The sequence below is a fragment of the Engystomops pustulosus genome, chromosome 3, assembly GCF_040894005.1.
Source record: "Engystomops pustulosus chromosome 3, aEngPut4.maternal, whole genome shotgun sequence".
NCBI classification, from domain to species: Eukaryota; Metazoa; Chordata; class Amphibia; order Anura; family Leptodactylidae; genus Engystomops; species Engystomops pustulosus.
Genome location: NC_092413.1, coordinates 74,184,261 through 74,201,384, shown reverse-complemented (window position 1 = coordinate 74,201,384; position 17,124 = coordinate 74,184,261). Strand labels below are relative to the sequence as shown.

At 42.8% G+C, this 17,124-nt stretch overlaps 2 protein-coding genes across 2 annotated transcripts; both read right to left on the bottom strand.

Moving 5' to 3' along the window:
* Nucleotides 1-254: 254 nt before the first annotated feature.
* On the bottom strand, nt 255-14,397 carry PSMB1 (proteasome 20S subunit beta 1). The gene is made up of 6 exons (XM_072141100.1): nt 14,192-14,397; nt 12,719-12,826; nt 10,040-10,121; nt 2,504-2,633; nt 1,452-1,558; nt 255-516 (listed from the first exon to the last, which is right to left on the bottom strand). Exons 1-6 carry the CDS (start codon nt 14,299-14,301, stop codon nt 331-333), a joined length of 723 nt encoding a protein of 240 aa, XP_071997201.1. The 5' UTR covers nt 14,302-14,397; the 3' UTR covers nt 255-330.
* Nucleotides 3,936-7,445, bottom strand: LOC140121467 (uncharacterized). Its single transcript, XM_072141099.1, has 2 exons — nt 6,787-7,445; nt 3,936-6,336 (listed from the first exon to the last, which is right to left on the bottom strand). Exon 2 carries the CDS (start codon nt 6,236-6,238, stop codon nt 4,235-4,237), a length of 2,004 nt encoding a protein of 667 aa, XP_071997200.1. The 5' UTR covers nt 6,239-6,336; nt 6,787-7,445; the 3' UTR covers nt 3,936-4,234.
* Nucleotides 14,398-17,124: the final 2,727 nt, after the last annotated feature.

Below are 17,124 nucleotides of genomic sequence, written 5' to 3'. Positions count from 1 at the left end.
TCATCTTCTACTGATAGAATAATATTATATAAATAGAACCTATTTAAAAAGGATAAATGTATTATTTTCCACAAATGTATATTTGCAAAAGTCCAGCGATTTTTACACAGTATTGTGTAATTTGTAGGATTATGTTTTTGCCCTTTCTGGGAAAATATGCTTTTTTTACGGCATTGCAGAACATTTTTAAAATTGTGTTCTCTAAAGTATAAAATTCCATTAATACTGGAGGAAGAAAAAATATTTCCCAAAGATCTTTTTTCATTTTTTTATTTTATAAAGAAAAAAGCATGAGTAAACACATTTTCAGATTTCTAGAAATAAATTCAATTAATCCTTTCTCAGAGGAACAGACTCCTCTCTTATACCATCCTTGGTAACAATGCAGATCTTCAGGGCATCCCCTGTGTACACATCCCTTTCTGCTGCTGAAATAAATACATCTTTCACAAGTTGTAGCGCCTTCTCCAAGGTCAGTGGAAGCTGTTCAACATTCTGCATGTTCTTGTATCCAATCTAAGAGTCAAAGAACAGAATTATGAATGTAGCACAATACAGAGAGGAAAATTTAGAGAAAGGCTTAAAATACATCTTCCTTCATTCCTACACAGAAAGGAATAAATCCTCTTATTAGATAGGTTTGGCATATTTATTACACATTTGGTTGATTAACCCTTCTAATTTTTTGCATTTTGTTTTATTAAAGGACATCTACCACCAGGATGAAGGATGTGTAAACCAAGCACACTGACATGCTGGTGTGTGCCCCCTCTTGAAGGATCTGCTCTTCTTAGCTTCTTAGGTCCTTGTTTTTACAATTATGCAAATTAGCCCAAGAGGCTCTGGGCTAAATGGCTGTTAATTAAACCCAGAGCCCCTCGGGCTCATTTGCATAATTTTTAAAGCCATTTTTGTAAAAACAAGGGCATGGTTTACAATTCTTCATTCTGGTGATATATTTCCTCATAAAGTTAGATGATAATCTGTACAGGGTGGGCTGCACATCTCATATGTTCACAGCATAGACTTAGACTTATTAGGCGCAAATTTTAAAAAAGGCAAATCATACCATTGTCTTTCCTAAGCTGTCAGGACTGGTGTGTTATTGCACAATTATTTCCGCCCATGTAGGTGAAAATCAATGTTAAATAGGGCGCAAACATCAGAAAGCAGGAGAAATACAAAAACAAATTAGGCGCAAACCAGGATCACTGCTACACAATGACCCCCATTGTGGCTGGGAAAATACATAGAAAGTTTGGTGAGGATCATCAAAAAAACATCAGATGACCCTAGTTGAATGACACCACTATAAACTGTATCACTGCTCTTTACTTATAGTGCCTGGCCATTCCTATATAATCTGGGTAATGTAAATAGGCTTGGTAAGTTAAAACATTTAAAGGAGCAAAATTACAAGCAAAATGATATACTATGATGAAGCTATATACCTGGTTATCTAAAAGGGGCTGAAGCATGGCACTTGCAGAACCCCCGGCCTTGTACGCATCTCTCTGGTAAGATCCTACTGGATCAAAGCTGTACACTGCTCCTTTGCCTAAAAAAATAGAAAAAAAAGGTTGAAGTTAAAAAAATTGAACTGAAAATTCACGCATGTAACAGGGCTTGGCCACTTTAACTGGCATTTTAATATGTGTACAAGTAGGTGGGGCAGGACATTAGGCTTTTTACCTATATACATACATCTATTATAGGTTTTTTTCATCATTATTGATATGTAAAAATGTAGCCTCCTGTGTTTTACCTCATCAGACAGACATTCTTGTCCATAAAATAACTGCAGACTGATAGCATGTGTTATCAATAAGTCCATAAACTTGCCATTCATGAATACTATCATAAGGTCCCGGCAGGGCAATAGTTTAAGGACAGATAGAGATCGCAAGATCTCCATTATAAAGAGGAATATCTGTGCAGTAAAAGACAGGACGCTTCACTTTACATATCAAGAAAGCGGCGCAGAACTATAAATAAATGTATATTGGTAAATTACCTAATATCCTGCCACCTACACATCACAAAAAACAAAGTAAAATGGCCAACCACTTTAACTGGCCTGCAAAGCTGATTTTTTTTTTTTCATTATCAAAAATAAAATGTACCAGTAGTATTTAAAGGGGTTGCTCATTTTCAGCAAACAATTGTTTGTATAATAAAAACTTATACAATTTCCAATATACTTTCTGTATCAATTCCTCTCTGCTTGCTATTGAAAGCTTATATGTTTTGCTCCTGTGGATAGAAATCTGTCCCTGGTCATGTGATGGAGACAATGGTGGACAGACAGTTAGTATCATGCCGCTCTGATTACTTTCTGTGATAACGACTCGTGCCCCCGCGTGTCCATCACATGATCATGGACGAATTTCTTTCAATTTTTTTTTTTTTTAAGGTGCTGCTAAATTTACATCCTAGCTGAATGGAGCTCACTTAATGTAGATTTACAGATTGGAGGTGCGAGAGGGTTAAAAATAAAGATCACCTTCTTCATCCAGGCCTCCGATAATATTGTACACATAGTAAGGAAAGAAGCGTCTCGAGTAGAGGATTGTGGAAAGCATAGCAGCAATTGCTCCACTTGTCATGGTCTTGTTGTTTGAGTGCTTGTACATCTTAATAGGAAATAAAATGCAGAAGGTAAGAGTGTATACAAGGTTTTGTCTCGCTAAACACGTTTTATTGAATTTTTCAGAATAATCCAAAACGAAATCCATTTAAAAAATAAATATTTATACAAATGAGTGCTTTGTCCCATGTCTTACACCTTTACTGTTATACATAAACATGTTTTTCCTCTACAATAACAATTAGTAGAACTGAACCAAAACCACAATTTTCTTGAAGACGGAATTCAAGATGGGCAATAGTGGAGTAATAGCAAGTGACAGGGGACTAGATGGTTTTATACATAACCCTTCTATATAAAATACGTTACATAGCAGGTTTTCAATCTGAAACTTGTAGAGATTCTTAAATTGGATTTCCAACTTTGCAATGTAGGTTTCAGCAGCCCCATGCAAGGTAGATAGGTAGATTTGTAATTCAGATACCAGGGGACAGGGGGCTGCTGGTTGGCTATATAGTGGGGAGGCTGTGACCAATGCATTTCCCATTCTAAGCTTATACTTGAGTTAATAGGTATTCCTAGTTTTTTTGTGTTAAAATAAGATACCTCAGCTTATACTCGATTCTATATGTTAAATGTATTAAGTAGTATGTATAGACTCTAGCTGGTGGTTGCAACACAATCTTTATTGGATTTCTTCAGAAAATACACACACACACGCACGACCCCTAGTTACAAACGGACCTCTGGATATTGGTAATTTATTGTACTTTAGCCCCAGGCTACAATGATCAGCTGTAACAGTTATCACAGGTGTCTGTAATGAAGCTTTAGTGTTAATATTGATTCTTATGACAACCCAAAATTTTTAAAATCCAATTGTCACAGAGACCAAAAAAGTTCTGGCTGGGATTACAATGATAAAATATACAGTTCTGACCTGCATACAAATTCAACTTAAGAACAAAACTACAGACCCTATCTTGTATGTAACCCCCTGTAATAATGAATTGTAATAGAAATAATTCACAGCGAATAAGACACTAAGGCTGTGGATAGTTAAATGTACTGATGCTTATCAGGAAGATCACGGCAAGTTATATTGATAGCACACAGTGCCTGCATTGTAAGAACTGGCTAACATTTATTTAGACTTTCATTCAAAGATTTGGGGCGATGTATAATTTTCTTGTTTTGTCTATGTGTGGCTATGTTTTGGCACAAGTTATTTTGACATAAACACTGCTTTCACCAAATTCATTAAAGGGGTTGTCCGAGTTTAAAAAAAATTGTGAATTAGACTCACCGGTAATTCGGTTTCCATCTAGTCCTCCATGACGGCCCACTAGGAGGATGACCCTTGACCTCTGTAGGGACAGGAAGCAGAGAGGTTAAAAGCCTCCCCCCCACATCCTCCCGCCAGTGTCTACAAAATAACTACACCGGTGGAAGATACAACATATTTTTATTCTGTCTTGTTAGAATCACATACAGAATTTTCAAAAAAAGTGAAAGAAACATGGGAGGGAAAAATATATAGGCCGTCATGGAGGACTAGATGGAAACCGAATTACCGGTGAGTCTAATTCACAATTTCCATAACGTCCCCCATGACGGCCCACTAGGAGATCTACAAAATTAGTAGAGTTAGGGTGGGACCACAGCCTGGAGAACTTTCTGACCGAAGGCGAGATCCTGTGAGTTGGGTAAGTCCAGCCGATAGTGTTTTGCAAAGGTGGATGAAGAAACCCAGGTGGCAGCTCTGCAGATTTGTTCAAGAGAAGCGCCCCTCTTCTCTGCCCAGGAGGCGGATATGGCTCTGGTGGAATGGGCTTTAAGGTTAGGAGGAACTTCCTTCCCCTGTTCTGTGTAACAGGAGGCTATGGCAGTCTTTAACCATCTGGCGATCGTGGTTTTGGATGCCTTTACCCCTTTGTTCTTCCCCTGAAACTGAACAAAGAGATTGTGATCTTTGCGCCAAGGTTTCGTAGCTTTTAAGTACTCTAAGACCGAGCGCCTTACATCCAGGGAATGCCACTCCAATTCCTTGCTTGAAGAAGGATTCCCGTAGAATGATGGAAGAATTATTTCTTGGTTCTTGTGAAACCTGGACGCCACTTTGGGAACAAAGCTTGGATCCAGAGTCAAAGTTATCCTATCAGGGAGAATACACATATAGGGTTCTCTAATAGAAATGGCTTGGAGTTCCCCCAGCCTTCTAGCTGAGGTCACAGCTACTAATAAGGAAGTCTTTAAAGTTAAGTTTTTTATACTAGCGTCCTTTAAAGGCTCAAAGGGAGGTCTGGAGAGAGCATCCAGAACCAGGGAGAGATCCCAGGAGGGAACCCGCTTCAGAACCTGAGGCCTAATTCTATTTGCAGCAGCAATAAATCTTTTGACCCACCTGTGGTCCGCCAGGGGTTGGTCGAAGAATGCGCTCAGAGCCGAAATTTGGACTTTCAGAGTGCTAGTAGAAAGACCAATTTCTAGTCCTTTTTGCAGGAAGTCTAGTACCTGTAAAATATTTGGGTTAGACTGAGAGGGGGGATTAGCCCCACAAAAGGTCACAAACTTTTTCCATATCTTATGGTATATGGCGAAAGTAACCTTTTTCCTACTTGCCTTCAACGTAGTTATTACGGCCCGAGAGAGACCTTGGGACCTTAGGAACTCGAACTCAGGATCCAAGCCGCCAGACGGAGTCTTCCTGGATCGGGATGGAAAATCGGACCTTGGTATAGCAGGTCCTTCTGAATCGGTAGAATAAAGGGTTGCTGGACAGATAGGGACCTCAGCAGTGGGTACCAGCTTCTTTTTGGCCAGTTTGGGCAGATCAGGATCACCCTTGACCGGTCGAGCAAGATTTTCCTGAGTACTCTCGCAATTAGGGGAATTGGGGGAAAGGCATACATGAGACTTCCGCTCCAACGATGGCTGAACGCGTCCAAGTGATCTCTGGACTCGCCGGTCTCCAGAGAGAAGTATTGTTGGCATTTTGAATTCTCCCTCGTGGCGAATAGGTCTATTTGGGGCATGCCCCAGACGCTGGTTAGATGTAGGAAGATTTCCTGGTTGAGACACCATTCGTTCGGTAGGATCTCTCTCCTGCTGAGATAATCCGCTTCTCTGTTGAGGGATCCCTTCAAATGAGTGGCAGAGATGGAAAGGATGTTTTCTTCCGCCCACTGGAAGATGGTACGAGCCAGACTCGATAATACTGGAGATCTTGTACCCCCTTGTCTCCTTAAATAGGACACTGTCGAGACGTTGTCCGAGAGAATGTGGATATGATGATCCCTCAAATAGGCTGTGTTCGATCTTAGCGCTTCCCAGACCGCTCTTAACTCCCTGTAGTTTGAGCTGCTTTTTGCTTGGGCTAGAGTCCAGGACCCCTGCTCGTAGTGGGAAGGAAGGATTGCTCCCCAGCCTGAGCTGCTTGCGTCCGTCACTATGGTGATGGTTGGGAGGTGGTGCCAACATACTCCTTTCTCTAGGTTCCTTGGTTCCATCCACCACAGCAGGTCCCTCTTTACAAAGGAAGGAATCCGGATCTTCTTGTCTAGACCTGAAGACTTCCTGTTCCAGAAGGTTAGGATCCAATTCTGAAGGATCCGAGTATGGCTCTGACTCCAGGCGACCGCAGGTAGGCATGCTGTGAGGAGCCCCAGGATCTTCATCGCCTGTCTGACTGGTACAGAGTCCTTCCGTCTGAATGAACGAATCTGATGCCTTATGTTGGATAATTTCTCCTGAGGAAGAAAAGACATTTGGTGAGTTGAGTCTAGAATGATCCCTAGAAAGGTCTTTCGAGTGGAGGGTACTAAACTTGATTTTTTCAGGTTGATTAACCACCCCAACTCTGTAAAAATTCTTAGGGAAGACTCTCTTGCCAAGATTAGTTTTTGTTTGTCTTTCCCTATAATTAGCAAATCGTCTAGGTAAGGGATGATTGATATGTCTTGTAGTCTTAAAAAGGCTACCACCTCCACCATGATCTTGGTAAAGACCCTTGGAGCCGATGAAATACCGAATGGAAGTGCACGGAATTGAAAGTGTAAGACAGAGCCCTCGGGAGAGAGAACCGAGAATCTTAGGAATCTCTGAGATGAGGGGTGAATAGGTACATGATAATATGCGTCTTTTAGATCTAAAGTGCACATATAGGAGCCTGTGTGAATAAGTTGGGTAGCTGTTCTTACCGACTCCATGCGAAATCTTCTGTAAACGATGAAGCGGTTTAGCTCTTTCAAGTTGATAATTAGGCGATTTGATCCGTCTGGTTTTTTGACAAGGAACAACGGGGAGTAGAATCCCAATTTTTCTTGTTCTTGAGGGACCGGCACCACCACTCCCATGTGGATTAGATGAAACACTTCCTGCCAAATGAAGGAATGTGTAGAGTGAGAGAGAGAGGGTAAGGGAGCGACAAACCTTGGAGAAGGGGGGGGGGGGTGATGAGAATTCTATCCTGTAGCCTGATTCCAAGATAGACAGTACCCAGGGATTCGAGGTGACCTTTGTCCACTGGGATAGGAATCCCAGGAGACGCCCCCCCACTCTGGCGTCATTGTTTCTTGTTTCCTGGACCCTCTGGGAGGTTAGAGAAAAGGAAACCCCTTCCCCTTCCTCCTTTGGGATAACTCCACCGTCCTTGCTTACCTTTGCCACGGTAAGTCTCTCCGGTGTTCCTAAAAGGACGAAAGGAAGATTTCTTGGGTACTGTTTTGGACTCTGGAAATCCCCTTTTTCTGTCGGACGCCTTTTCGAGTATAGCGTCCAATTCGGGTCCGAACACAAAGTCTCCGGAGAAAGGAATGCTGCACAATTTGGATTTAGAGCGGATGTCCCCGCTCCACTGTTTCAGCCATAAGGCCCTCCTGGTGGCATTGGTAAGAGCTCCTTCTTTTGCAGCAAACCTTATTCCTTCGGCAGATGCGTCAGCAAGGAAGGCAGTAGCTGATCTTAACAATGGTATGCTTTCCAGTAAGTCTTCTCTGGGAGTACCCTCCCGGATATGGGACTCTAACTTCCCCAGCCAGAAATATAGTGTTCTTGCTACCGAAGTGGCTCCTAAGTTCGATTTTAGGCTTAGCATGGAAGTTTCCCACGCTTTCTTTAGAAGGGCTTCTGATTTCCTGTCCATTGGGTCTCTTAGCTGAGCCGAATCTTCAAAGGGCAGGTCCATCTTCCTAGAGACCTTGGAAACCTGTACATCAACTTTGGGGAACGAGTCCCAATCCTTTGACTCTTCAGGGTCGAAGACTAAGCGTTTCCTGAAATTCTTAGAGACCGCGATTTTCCTCTCAGGGTCTCTCCATTCCTGACTAATTAGACCCCTAAGGGTATCGTTGAGGGGAAAGACACGCTGTTTCCTGGCTTTGAGTCCCCCAAATAGTTCATCTTCGCGAGAAAGAGGGGGTTCCTCGTCCTCGAGGTTCAATGTATCTCGCATAGCTTTCAGAAGATCGTCCAGATCCTCATTTTGGAATAAGTAGCGGGAACATGTTGCCTGCTCACGATCCTGATGATCCTGGTCTCCCGCCAGAGAGCAGGAGGGAGAGTCTGAAATACACCCCTCTTCTTCCTCTGAGGAGGAAGCCGATACTATCCGAGCTTTCTTACGTGGGGGGGGGGCTCCCTGCGTAGCCGCCGCCACTGAAGAAACCACCTTCTCGTCTATAAAGGACTTAAGCTCGTCCATAAAAGACGTTTTCTCCTCCCGCATGAATTCTTCTATGCAGAGTCTGCAGATCGGTTTCTTATAGCCCTCTAGTAGTGTACGGAAGCACATACTGCATTTTTTAACAGGAATCCTGCTTTTTTCAGGTTTTTCTCTACTCTTTTCAGACTTTCCTGATTTCTCTTCCTTGCCTTTCCCCTTAGAAACTTGCTCCTAGGGAAGGAAGGCAAGGAGACAATGACTTGGAGCTCACACAAAAAACAGTTGTATATGTTGCCATACAGCACCACTCACGTGCACCGGGGGGTGGAGTAGGCCCAAGTCTGCCTCATCAGCCATTATGATGTCTGGGACGGCCAGCCAAGAAGAAACGAGTCATAGACCTCAGACCAACTGACTACCCGCTATTTGAGGATTTAAATACCTGCATGGGGAGCCCATCCCCCTGTCGGTGGCTTCTACTGCGTCCCGCGCCCGGTCCGCGGTCACTTCCGGTCGCGACCAGAAGTCGTCATCGAACAGGGGGAATTCTGGGAAACGTAGTTTCCTGCGTCCGCGCGAGAGTCTGGAGACCAGCCCGCCGGAGAGGACGCCAGCCGGAACGAAGTTAACGTCCAGGGAGAGCCCGCAGCCGCCGGGCTAACCGAGGATCTGTCCGGAGGGGAACTTGGACCGCAGTCGGCGTAACCCCAGGTAAGGCTTGGTGAGTATGGAGATCCTTCTCTGTTTTTTTTTTTTTTTTTCCAAAACGTCCCCCCCCCCCCTTAGGAGGAGAGAGACCCTCTCTTGACCTGACCCCTGTAGGGACAGGAAGACACTGGCGGGAGGATGTGGGGGGGAGGCTTTTAACCTCTCTGCTTCCTGTCCCTACAGAGGTCAAGGGTCATCCTCCTAGTGGGCCGTCATGGGGGACGTTATGGAAAATATATATATATGTGGCCGGGAGCGGGCTGCCTAAAACAATAAAGCTGTACTTACCTTCCAGTGCCCTGCGGTAAACAAACATGGCCGCCGGAGCACCGCTGCATTCAGTATCCGGCCGGCCGTGGCCGGGTACGCCGATCCGTCCCTATACACAGCATTGTGTATGGGGGCCGGAAGGTTGTCGGGACCGTCCGGAAGCAGAAAGCAGCGCTGCTCCGGCGGCCATGTTTGTTTACATGGCGCCCGGACCGGAGCGACAGCAGCGCTGGATACCGGAGGGCACCGGAAGGTAAGTACAGCTTTATTGTTTTAGGCAGCCCGCTCCCAGCCACATATATTTTTTTTTTCAAAACTCGGACAACCCCTTTAATTTTGTATAGTCAAGTTTTTACAATAGCACTAAATTCATGCATTGCAACTTTTCATTTAGGTGAACGTTTTGGCACAAAATGATGCCATTCCCCAGCTTTGTTTATGTCCTGCAAAATTTGATGGATTTTGTACCTTTTTATACGAATGTTGCAAACAACCCTGATGGCAGATTAACAGATTAATGAAGAGTCAAAACATTATTATATGCAGAGGTTTAGGTATACAGGTGGTGGTGCTTAGTAGAGGTTAAATGATGTGATACATTTCCTTTAGTTTTTGCAGTTCTTACTCCACCCATTTCTCTGATACTTTTTCCCTATTCTCTATTTATGAAGGAAAACAAGTAGTAAATTGGGATAGTGACACACTATTATGGTTAGTTAAGTTTTAAATAAAATGAATTACATTGTTAGCCCCAGTGTCTCATTTCAAAGGTATTTCTAAACAAACAAAGCGACAAAGTTTTACCGATTTACCTTTAACCTAGCTTCAATGATCTTGGTCAGTGTGAGACAGTCCCCATGAAAACCACTACAGCCAATGACCGTTTTGTCTGTCCTGTAGAAGTTAAGAAAAAATAATTGTTAAACAGACATCCGATGCCCAATAACTGGGAGTATCTAGTAGACAACATAACATGGTAAAAAAAATTTAATAGTGGAATGATTGTATGTTAAAAATCTCTGGACAAATGCAATTACACTTCTAAATGAGGAGCAGAAGTCTTTAAAATTGTAAGTAATGTGTTTTAGCACAATTTCAAAACGGAAAACTAAGCACCGTTGGGGGGATTTATTAAGATGCCCATTTTTAGCTAATCATAGCCATGGCTGGTTGCTAGGGGAACGGCCAATCTAGCAATATGTTCAGGTCAGATGGCAGAATCAAAATTCTGGGTATCGGATCCGCTCACGTCTAATGATAAGCCGATTAGAAAAGGAGTTCAGCCTGAAATGTAGCCCATCCTGCCCAGACAGAGTTGAACTTTTCTATTGTGCTTCCAAATAGGGTTGTAAGATGTTCCACGATCCTAATGTCTTCAATATGAACAGATACCGTATTTTTCGGACTATAAGGCGCACCACGAATAAATGCTAAGACATCTAGGTTCATATATAAGGTGCACTGGATTATAAGGTATTATATATAGGCATTTTTAGGGTAGTGGATATAAAAAACTGTGCACTTGGCACTCCTTTCAAATGCAGTCAGTAAAAATGACCAGCAGGTGGCAGACCTGTGCACAGTTCAAGGCAGCTGCAGTTCCCGGGAAACTTGTCTGCAGCGTGTCACAGAGCTCTGATCTCAGAGTTATGGGCTGCTGGGGGTTAATGTTGCAAGGGTGATGCAGCAGGGGTTAAGCGGTCTCCCCTCTGCCCCTTTACTTTCCCTCCTCAGGCAGGGTGTTATTCCTGTAGCTCCTTCTCTTTCCCCTGTCAGTGGGGTATTGCTTACTGATGATGAGGATTGCCTCATGGTCGGCACTATGGCGGCTCCGGTCTCTCTGTGCTAGGGCAGGATGGGCAGAATGTTGGTTGTGGTGCCAGGGCACTTCAGGAGTCAGGGATCCTATGTACAGTGTGGGCAGTAGCAGGATATTGCTGGGGTGGAGCTCTTAAAGGACACCTGTCATCAGGTCTCTGCCACTAGTCCTGTCACCTCTTCCTGTTGGAGCAGCTCACAGGGATCCCATCCCAGCCTTTATCTAGTTATTTCATACATTATTCATTGTAAAATCATCTATTCTTTATCATGTAAATGAGGCTGGTCACATGGTCAGAGGCAGTTATGTCACCCCTGTTCCCCCTCCCCTCTCCTCCCCCTGCTCATGTCTGTGTGTAATGTATAGTAAAGGATGGCTAGTGTGTGTGCTGACATGCAGCATCCTCCTAATATACAGGTGAGAGACACAGACATCAGCTACACATGAATCTGACATGTTCTGCTGTAACATGGCTGCCTGGAGCTGTTGTAGCTCTCCTAAACACACACACATGCACACACAGGCTGCAGGGGGCGTGGCCACCAGCACCAGGAAGCACATCATTATACAGCCTCACACCATTATACAGGCTGTCAGTCATGCACTGGGGGTGTGGCTGTGCCTCCCACTCATGAATAGAGTGGACAGCTTGAATATGCTAATGCTTCATTGGACATTTCACAGGTCATTTGCATACAGCTTTAGGACCTCATTGCTTAGGTTTGCAGGCATGTAGAGGGACAATGAAGGGATAGAGGCAATGCTCTCTAATGGCAGTTTATGAAAATATATTTAGTTTAGGGGGGTTATTTTGCATGACGGGTTCTCTTTAAACACTGTTTAATGTACAGTACATCTTGTCTGTAGTATAGTTCATATACAAGGCGCACCGGAATATAAAAAAAATACGGTAGGTCCATAGATTATGGGATTAAGTGTTTCCAAAATGAGGCTATAAGACATTTAGCAGTTGTTAAAACATATAGGAGCGGTATGGTGCTTGGTCCTCTACTGACACTATGGAGTAAATTATGTATATAGACAACTGGTTCAAGTGGGATATCAATCCCCAGGAGGGGACTTGTTCAATAGGATATTTGAGAAGATAATTGTAAATAGGGCACGTCAGGATGCTCATGCACCGGCTCCACACTAAGTGGCATGCGAGTTGGAAATGCGACAAAACTGTTGGAAAAGGGGCTTTTTACTTGCCCTGTTTAGTGGCACATCATGCAAAGCTTTGTCATTACCGGTGCAAATCTCAGTATCAGCACAGTGAATGGGATTTATTAAAAAAAAAAAAAATGATGATTAGGGTTTCGGACTTCAATCTTGCAATACAAAAGATGAGCTGTACCCTCCTGTCACAGCAAAAACATGGCTCAAATCCACTAGTGATTTCCATCACAGACAGAAGCTGTACAGAATGGTGCAGCTGTCATACTGTCCCCCATTCTCACAATGAGGTGTCATTACTACGGGGAACACTTCATCACGCAGCCAAACATGTACCAGTGAGGGAAGAAGTATATAAAAATCAAAGAATAGCAAAAGTTTAAAATAGTAAGGTACTTTTATTCCAATGTGTCTATATATCACACTATATATTTTTGTCAAGCCTGGGTTACCTTACAGATAATACATTAATACATTTGCGTGGACGATAACTTACAGTTTGTAGCACTTTGGAGTGTCCCTGCTATGGATTGAATATCCTTCACTGAGTCTGGTATCTGATGCAACAAGGGAAAAGTCTTCCCCTGCTAGAGCCAGCACAGTCCTAGGAGGAAAAGATGCACATTTATTAGAATGGGTCTTCATATTATGTTGAACACTCAACAGCACTATGATACACTAACAAATAAGAAAGATGTCCTCAAATAATTTAGGTTTTTTTTTCTCCAATATGTATTGGAGTTATCCTAGTTTTGAAGGAGTTATAAAAACTGCCTATAACACATCACAAATAAGTAATTTCGGCTGAAGCACTGATGGTCCCCACGCCTGACACATGACCACTACAGCCAGTGACTGGATGACAATTTACAGGGATTTCATTTTTTAGAAAACTGTATTGCTGACCATTTATTCACTATATTTTATTAGCAACAACAGCATAATGTCTGTACTGCACACTGTAAAAACTGCAACACACAATGCAGGGCTAAAATATAATAATCTTATTAGCCACTGGATAGGGCATAATGTCCATCTTGAATGTGAGCTCTTGCGAGCAGGGCCCTCACACCTATTGTTTCATGTGACTGTTTGTACTCTGTAATGTAATATAATAATTTCTAAATTTATATAGCACACACAGATTACGCAGTGCTGCACAGAGTTTTGCCAAAATAGTTCCCTGCCCCAATGGGGCTCACAATCTAATCAACCTACCAGTATGGGCGGCACGGTGGCTGAGTGGGTAGCACTTCTGCCTTGCAGCACAGGGTTCGAATCCCACCCATGTCAACATCTGTAAAGAGTTTGTATGTTCTCTCCGTGTTTGCGTGGGTCTCTCCGGTTTCCTCCCACACTCCAAAACATACTGTTAGGTTGTTTAGATTGTGATCCCCATTGGGACAGGGACCAGTTTGACCTGCTTTGTGCAGCGCTGCATAATCTGTAGGCGCTACAGATTATGTTTTGGAGTCTGGAAAGAGATGTTGACTCTGGGACTTGAACCCAGGTCCCCAGCGCTACAAGGCTGTAGTCCTAACCACTAAGCCACCATGATGCCCTGATATGTTTGTATATGTCCCCTATGAATTTGATGGTGCTATATAAATAATCAACAAAATAAAATCATTATCATATGAGCCAATTCAGAGGGAGATTTATCACAGCAAAACTGCTCATGGAAACCAACCAATGCTCAGCTTTCCTACAAGTTTATAGAATGAAAGCTGAGCTCTGATTGGTGGTCATGAGTAAGCAGAAGGGTTTTGCTCTTAGACAAGCCGCTTCTCATTACTGCCGAGCAGGAGTCGGGGGTCTGTACACATTGGCAGCGCTCACAACATCCCGACCATTGTTATAAAGCGAAAGTGAAAGAACATCGCAGCAAAAAAACCTGCTCAATCCCCAGGAACGTAGCATGTCACACACAGCCCTGGCACCAGTCATCCCGGATCCCGTCCATCCTTACCCTCCGTTGAATGTGTAGGGGTTGAAGCGCTGCTCCACAGGCCCGGTGTAGTGATAATCCATGTCTCGGAAGTTCTGCTGATCAGGACGCGCATAGCTTGATAGATACATTCCAGACAGCTCTGCTGTATCACTGTACGGAGATGGCGACAATACCGCTTCCGGTGTCCGTCGTTGTCTTTCCGGTGGTAGAGTCTCCACAGCCTGGCCACGCCTACACACAGTGTCACATGACCTGCCGGCAGTCGTGCGGTTGCGCTGTGTCACATAGGATGTTCTATGGTCCTGCGCTCTTTCCCGCACACGCGCATTATTCTGTATAAACGCTGTTCTAAATCGTGACCCCCATATATATAATATTATTTTAAGGTTTATTTAGACAGAGAACATACGGGAATCTGTAACAAAAAAAACTAAATATCCAACCACACCCTTCGAAGACCCCGTTGGCCTGAAAGTGGTGACATCTCATTTATTGTCTTGAGACATGTGCTGCCAGTTACTAGCTGGTAAATAAAGGTGTATGAAATGAATGTGTACATCTATAACTACTAATGGCCTATCCACATGATGGGTGATTTATTAGTGAACCACTGTTTACAGCCAGGGATGGGATTTACATTTTTAAAGTAAATCTACCACCAGGATGAAGGTGTGTAAACCAAGCACACTAACATACTGGTGTGTGCATCCTCTGGCAGGATCTGCTCTTCTTTAAGCTTCTTATGCCCTGGTTTTAAAGACCAGTGTGCGTGGTTTACAATCCATCCTGGTGGTAGATGGCCTTTAACCCCTTATCGTCGTGCGCCGTAATAGTACGGCGTGTGTCGGTTGCGGGTACATGGAGAGGGCTCACGGGCCGCTTTGGGCATGACCTCATCGGGGAGCGGCGATCGGTCACCATGACAGCCTCGGGTCTTCCAAAGACCCAAGGGTGTCTCGTTTTAACCTATTCATTACAACTTGCGATTTGCACATTTTAATGAACGATGTGGAAAATCACAATATGCTGCCATATTGTAGTATGGCAGTATATGGTGGATCGATCAGACAAGCTAAGTTCAAAGTACCTTAGGGGGTCTGAAAAACAGTGAAAGTAAAAATAAAAAAAATGAAAAAGAAAAATTATAATAAAAAAACATAAAAATTAAAATGACCCCTCTTTCACTAGAACTGATATAAATATAAATAAACAGTAAAAATCATAAACACATTAGGTATCGCTGCGTCTGAAAATGCCCGATCTATCAAAATATAATAATGTTTTTTCACTGCGTTTAACCCCGTAACGGAAAATCGCGCCCAAGGTCGAAAATGGCATAATTTTGTACAGGAGGTTTGAATTTTTGTAAATGTATGAAAACATTATAAAACCTATACAAATTTGGTATCCCCTTGATCGAACCTCCCCAAAGAATAACGTAGACATGTTATTTGGGGCGCATAGTAAAAGCCGTAAAATCCAAGCCCACAAAAAAACAATGCAAGTGCGTTTTTCACCATTTTCACAGCATTTGGAATTTTTCTTCCCAGTACACAGCATGGAATATTCAATACCATCACTATGAAGTGCAATTTATTACACAGAAAACAAGCCATCAAACAGCTCTACACGTGTAAAATTTAAAAAAGTTATAGATTTTTTAATGTGTTTTGAATGTGGGTAGTCAAAAATGGAAATGAAAAAAAAAAAGGGCCAGGTCATTAAGGGGTCAGCAACAGTTTCCCTACTCTGTGTGTAAAAGGCCTGCCGTATAGCACCCCGCTTGGGGCGGCTTCACACCAAGATCGGTCCAAGAACTGTGGACCGCACAGTCCAGTTTCACAGATCGCACCCACTTCTAGGGACGGGCCTCTGAGCAATATATTGATATGATGCAAGGTTTTCCTACTTGTCAAGGTTGAAGCTGGTCTTATTCGGTACCTTCTCTATTAATCAACTCCGATATTTAACCAAGAGTCATTAGTACATGATTGTCCAGATCATATTTTGCCCTTCTCCAAACATTATCATAACCATTATTACAAAATATGTTGCATGCATCTTATCGGCTGCTAGGGATTGATATAGCTTCCATAAAGTAAGGTGGTACTTTTCCATTTTCAAGACAATTTTGATTTATAGCTCTTTGGCATTGTCACAATATCTGTGCGTGAGGAAATTATTATTTTAAAATTAGGACAAAATTGTTGGTCTCAGTAAAAACTGCTAGAATTGCAGTCTACAATCTTAATTACAGACCTATTTCTACTTTACACTAGAAAAGAATGCGAAACAATCAAATTCTTGTCTCACTCATTATTAATACTAATTATGTCTTGAATAACAAAGGTGGAGTTTTCCCAATAAATGGAGGCACTGACCTATAAGCCAGATATCTTTTTCTAAGTACAGGCGGTCCCCTACTTAAGGACATCCGACTTACAGACAACCCATAGTTACAGACGGACCCCTCTGCCCCATGTGACCTCTGGTGAAGTCTCTGGATGCTTTACTATAGTCCCAGACTGCAATGATCAGCTGTAAGGTGTCTGTAATGAAGCTTTTATTGATAATCCTTGGTCCAATTACACCAAAAATTTTGAAACTCCAATTGTCACTGGGGCAAAAGAAAAAAAATTGTCTAGAACTTCCATTATAAAATATACAGTTTCGACTTACATACAAATTCAACTTAAGAACAAACCTCCAGACCCTATCTTGTATGTAACCCGGGGACTGCCTGTATGCATTTTTGTTTTTAATAAATTCAAATCATTTTGATAGACCCCAGAGAGTGTTTCTCGTGTTTTGATTCTCTGAGCTTCTCGGCATCTTATCCTATAATCCAACCTATAAATCAAGGTGTAAATGGCCGATTGCGACTACATATGCAATGATCCTACACACAAAAAATACATTACCAAGTATGAAAAGTAATAAAGAAAAGTGGT

What these genes read in the sequence shown, in the direction of transcription:
- LOC140121467 (XM_072141099.1), bottom strand. Translation starts at nt 6,238, where the DNA reads ATGCCTACCTGCGGTCGCCTGGAGTCAGAGCCATACTCGGATCCTTCA.
- PSMB1 (XM_072141100.1), bottom strand. Translation starts at nt 14,301, where the DNA reads ATGTATCTATCAAGCTATGCGCGTCCTGATCAGCAGAACTTCCGAGAC. An exon ending in CCCTACACATTCAACGGAGG is followed by an intron (nt 12,827 to 14,191) that starts GTAAGGATGGAC and finishes TTTTCCTCCTAG; the next exon opens with GACTGTGCTGGCTCTAGCAG. An exon ending in CGGAGGCCTGGATGAAGAAG is followed by an intron (nt 1,559 to 2,503) that starts GTGATCTTTATT and finishes CTATTTTTTTAG; the next exon opens with GCAAAGGAGCAGTGTACAGC.